This window comes from Apis dorsata, unplaced genomic scaffold (assembly GCF_000469605.1).
Source record: "Apis dorsata unplaced genomic scaffold, Apis dorsata 1.3 scaffold_18, whole genome shotgun sequence".
In the NCBI taxonomy this organism is placed as follows: Eukaryota; Metazoa; Arthropoda; class Insecta; order Hymenoptera; family Apidae; genus Apis; species Apis dorsata.
Window position 1 is genome coordinate 126,355 of NW_006263320.1, and position 5,356 is coordinate 131,710.

Here is a 5,356-nt window from a genome sequence, read left to right on the forward strand (position 1 = left end):
GTGCGGGCCACGGTGAGCTATTAAGAGGCATTAACGGGGGTCGAGTCAAGTGCTGTGGCTAATAGTCATCCCCTTTATTCCCTCTTAACTTCTCCAGCTTCCGTGCGCGGGTGAGAAACTCGGGGGTTCACCGATCCTGAGAGAACTTGACATGTGCCAGTGTTACTGTCACTCCGTGCGAAAAATCTACCGTGAAGTGGTTCTCTTTTGACGAATCGAGGTATGCTTCCATCCAAGCCCACAAAAGCTACGATTATAATATATTCTTTTTTCTTTTTGCTTAAACACTAAGTAATTTTTAATCTTTATTATGTTATAGCCAAATAGCCCTGTCTCTCTTCCGCATTTTTAATAAACTGGAATATTTCAAAAAGTGTGTTATACAAGAAAAATGTTACATAGCATTTAATACGTACAGTGAGTTGAGAAATAAAGTGGTTCTCTTTTGACGAATCGAGGTATGCTTCTATCCAAGCCCACAAAAGCTACGATTATAATATATTCTTTTTTTTGTTTAAACACTAAGTAATTTTTAACCTTTATTATGTTATAGACAAATAGCCTTGTCTCTCTTCCGCATTTTTAATAAAGTAAACTGGAATATTTCAAAAAGTGTGTTATACAAGAGAAATGTTAGATAGTACGTATATTCTACGATTAAAAATAATTTTGATAATAAAATTGGAAATCTGGATATCAAAGGATACGAGTGAGAATCCTTTCGAATGGAAATTTAATTTAATAAGAAGACATTCCCAACAAACATTTCTCCATTAGAAAGCTAAAGTGTCTTTATCTCGATAATTCACATGGTAGACCTTATGCCTTGACATTTTCCGGCTTGATTTCCGTCTGCCTTCTATCCCGGCTCGACGCTTCCGCGCATAAGAAACTTGCAAAGATCTTTCTCGGTGTCGGCGTTGAAAAGGGAGAAATGTTTTTCTCCATTTAGCACATAAATCACAGGCGGGGGTGGTATCTAGCCGAGAAGGCGGAGGAACGTGGAGGGGGTGCGGTGTGTGCAAGAGTGGGTCGCGTGGGGTGGCATTGTTCCTAAGTGATGTAACTGCGTCTTATTGTATTTGTATCCTGTATCGCATTGTTAAGAGTCTCTCGCCACAAAGCGTAAGTGGTTTTGGCGGAAGCCACATTCAGTGGTTGGATTGTGTCGGCCACCCCCCTCCCTCCATGCGAAAGGCGCGCGCGAGCAAGTATATACACCGGATTCGATCTAACTTATTGCGTATCCGTTGCTTTTCCCGTTTTACTCTAACCAGGGGGAATTTTACGAGAAATTATATATATGTATAAAAAGATACGACGATGGTTTATTCGTTCGACTTGTAAAATATTATTGTATTAAATTCACGAGATGTGTTTTTACAAGTTTAAAATGTCTGTGAATATTACGAAGAATACGCGAGTTGAGAAAGAAGATTCTAAACTTTTCTAAAATGTTTGATAGGAATTGTAATATATTGGGAAAAAAAAAAGTTCGAAGTTACATCGAAAAGGCTATAGGTAAGAATCGGTATGAAGGACGACGTACACATACACGAGATAGAATGGATGAATCTCTCTTAGTGTTAGGTAGTGGTCGAAGACCAGGGGGGTTGTTCCAGTGGATTTGTATTCACTATTGAGGGCTGTTCGGCTCTATTGGGGTGATAATGTTACGAATTAGCAAGATTTCCAGTTCCACGCACCCTGGCGTGACCCTACATCGGTCACGAATTAAATTCTAAGGATGATGAAAGGAAGGAAAGAAATATCGCTGTAAAACGTTTGATATTTTTCATTGACTAGAGAAAACTAGAGACTCGTTTAAAAATTCATTCGATCGATCTGAATTTGTATTCATCTCTCGTTTTCTTCTCCATTTCTTTTTTTTTTTTTTTTATTTGCGGCATTGCAATCCCCCAGGAAAGTGCAGCGTCGAATTATCAACTACAATTAATCTATCAATCACTCGGGGCACGTAGAGGAACGGTCAAGTGGTTAACTGTGTACCGTCACTCAAATCTGGAGGCGGCTAAGCGCTCAAAAACCGTGGCTAACCTTCGTGTAAAGCCACGCTTGACGTGATACAACTACGAAATTCAAAAACCTCTTAGAAAGATTTATGACCTTTATTTTTTTCGTTTTGGGATCGATCACCTTCGAGAAACGAACGCTATCGACTACGTTACGTACGCCTCCGGCACGGCCGAGCCACGCATAGAAGCCAAAAGATCGTAATAAATATTATTCACTTACTTTCCCTCCGACTCGAAATTCTAATGGATTTATTATTGCGGCAAATAAATTCTTCGGCTTAACGACTCTAATAGAAGTACCGTAGCATGACAAACAAGATCATCCTTCCTCGTTCAGAGAGTATGTAAATATCCAAGTGCCGAATGAAAACCGAGACGGAACGTGTGGGGATTATTTTATATGCGAGTAGGGTGGCCATTGGAATTGGCTTAGGGTCACCCTTAGAGTCACCTCGCTTTCGTTCCGATCCAACTGAATCGAGAGCTATTCCCTCATCCTTTGCCTAAATTTCATTCAGCACTTTGCTCGTCTCGTTAAAGTCGCGATTCCAAGTCCTTCCGTCAAATTTTTACTTTCCACCTTTATCACGTACAATTTTCTATCGTTTTGCAATAACATTACACCTTACCTTTGCATGCTCTCTCGCGTAGCTTCGTGTCCTCGAGTATCAAATTTTCGAAATCGTTCTGCAGCGCGATAGCCGCGTTATGAGCGGACGAATGCTTGGACAACGGGCCCATCAGCCTATCCAAAACGTCGTCCATGCTCTCCTGCCTGATTCTGATACGCCTAGACTCGAGCATTCGTACGAATTCAATTTCTGGCGGTGTTAAAAGGATAGTCGCTGAACCGGAAGAACCAGCCCGCGCTGTTCTACCGATTCGATGCACGTAATCCCTGGCCGACGTCGGCCCCGTGTATTGAATCACGCAGTCCACTTTTGGCAAGTCCAATCCTCGTGCCGCGACATCCTGGACAAAAAAGAATACATACACGTTTCAATGATCCCTCAAAAATTGAATGTCCACGGAGAGAATCTCTCTTTCTTGAGATAAAGGTAAGTAATTTTTTTTTTTCTTTCTTTAAAAAGAAAAGAATCAATTTCAAAACGCTTTGATAGAGGAGAAATACACGATGTCTGGTGATTCGAATTCAGTTCTCGAATTACTCGGTAATAATAGTCGAGGAGGAAAGAGCAAGGACCGAGCAAGCGCGGCGCGAGATCTGCCGGTACAAATGTCTTACAAACCGTGCCGATTTCTCGTTTTGTACCAAGGTGAATGAGCGCGGCTGGCAGCGGGCGCCCGCTGCGGAACCCCAACGGCGAACGTTTGAGCACGGCCCTGATTTCCTTGCGTTCGGTTAACCAATGATTTACCGAACGGAGCACATCGAGTTTCTGCTTGACGACCCTGGAGACTAATCCTGGACCACCAGTGGGGGGGCGTCGTGGCCCCGAAAATTCTTTCGCGGCACGATACGGATGTGTCTGCCCTCCTCCTTTTCTTTTTATCGAATTAATTCGACGCCAAGCTTAGACGCAAGCTTGGGGTCAGCCGCCGGGGAGAAGGAAAGAAATTTCTTCCATCGAGATAAAATACCGACCGGACGAACGATTCTCTTTTGTGCGTTTATAATTATCGCAAATACGTCGTCCAAAATAATCCATCTCCTTTTCTAAAAAAGAATAATATGAGAGATTGTTTGGAAATCGTGATAATTGATTAGACCGATTAGAAGTTGAAGGCTTCTAAGGTATGAAACTCGTGAGGTGAAATCGAAACGGAAACGCCCACGTAGCTTGGGACGAGACGAGGATCGTGGCTGCCACCGGCGCGATACAACGCAAGGGAAACGCAAGGGACGAGGAGGCGATCGATGGGAGAGATTAAGACAAACGATCGTTTAGGAGAGAGGCCGCGATCGTGGTTACGGAGGATCGAGAACGGATCGTTCGCTCAAAACATCTCACTCGGACCATAGATCACCTCGTGGATCCGGATTCACCACCGCTGAGAGCCGCGGAACATTCCATCCGCGGGGGCTCTCGTGAGTTTTCAACGTGGAAATTAATAATGCTGCCACAGTATCTCCGTTCCAAGTGACGCTGTAAAATGTGGGCGGCTGCCATCGTTGTTCATGCACTATGGCATTAACGTTTATACCCTCTCGAATGTAAAGCGAATCGAAATTCTAACGAATAGGATGATGATCGTGGCAAAACTCCCCACTCCGTGATTTATTCCATCCGTTGGTTTACGATTCGGTTCGTTCGGGGGACGGGGGGAATCTTGATGGCAATTAATCGGTTTTTCTAGAGTCTGACGAAAATGATGAAAGATAATGACAACTTGTAACGAGTTACTGTGAGAAATACGTGTGTTGAATCAACGATGAGATCGCCTGGTTAAAAGAAATTAATCCTTAAGCCGTGCACATGTGTAACATTGTTGCGTGTCGTGGATCATGAATTTTAAAATTCGTTCTTCCGGAGTTTCATGATCTCTTCCTTTTTCTTAGCAATGGCTTTAAGTGGTTTTAAATTCATGTTAATCGACAAGGAAGAGAATTATAAAATAAATGATAATGAATTTAATTATTATTACACTTTTAACGATATTTATCGTACGTAAGAATCACCGCTTTCACTGTTAATGATTAAATAATTGTCATGGAATATGCGAAAGTTGATTCATTATGAGCGTGATTAAATTATCGCATAATATCGACAATAAACGGAGAAAAATGATATGATATCCAGTTATTTTTCGAAATAAAATATCTAAAAAAAAAATACGTATTTTGTTTCAGATTAATATTCAAAATTACCCAATTACATCATTAATTAGTAAGTATTCGTTATTAAAAGTAAAAAACAAACATAACAATTATAATTATACTCGTTACCAAGGCCTCATGTGCGCGTATAATTTTTAACCTCCGGACACAGCGTGGGTCCAGAGATATTAAATTCCGCCCTGAAAGAATAAGCCACGGGGTAATTTACTGCTTGGGGAGTGCCGCCGGTATCCCTAGTTTTTCTTCTATTCTTTCCTCCTTTTTCTCCGTTTATTTGCCACTATTCTATAATAATTTCTACTTTCACGGAATTTTCATTGTTTTCATAAAGCCATCGTATCACTCTTTATTACATATATATATATATATATATATATATATATATATATNTTATATAAAGCATTACTTACCGTGCAAAGTAGAACACCACTTTTCGCCTGTCTAAAAGTTTTGAAAACCTCGATTCGCTCTTTTTGGGTCATGTTACCGTGCAACTTGAAAAATTCCATGACTACCAAAG

General features: G+C 41.1%; 1 protein-coding gene across 2 annotated transcripts in view; it reads right to left on the bottom strand.

Moving 5' to 3' along the window:
• Positions 1-5,356, bottom strand: part of LOC102678425 (probable ATP-dependent RNA helicase CG8611) — an 11,816-nt gene that overhangs the window by 3,808 nt on the left and 2,652 nt on the right. For both annotated transcript variants that reach the window (XM_006607747.2, XM_031509512.1), the window contains 2 exons: positions 5,247-5,356; positions 2,666-3,008 (listed from right to left, as the gene is read on the bottom strand). The exon at positions 5,247-5,356 is cut by the window's right edge and continues 127 nt beyond it. In XM_006607747.2, the coding sequence (XP_006607810.1) occupies positions 2,666-3,008; positions 5,247-5,356 (453 nt within the window). The remainder of the gene's footprint in view (positions 1-2,665; positions 3,009-5,246) is intronic.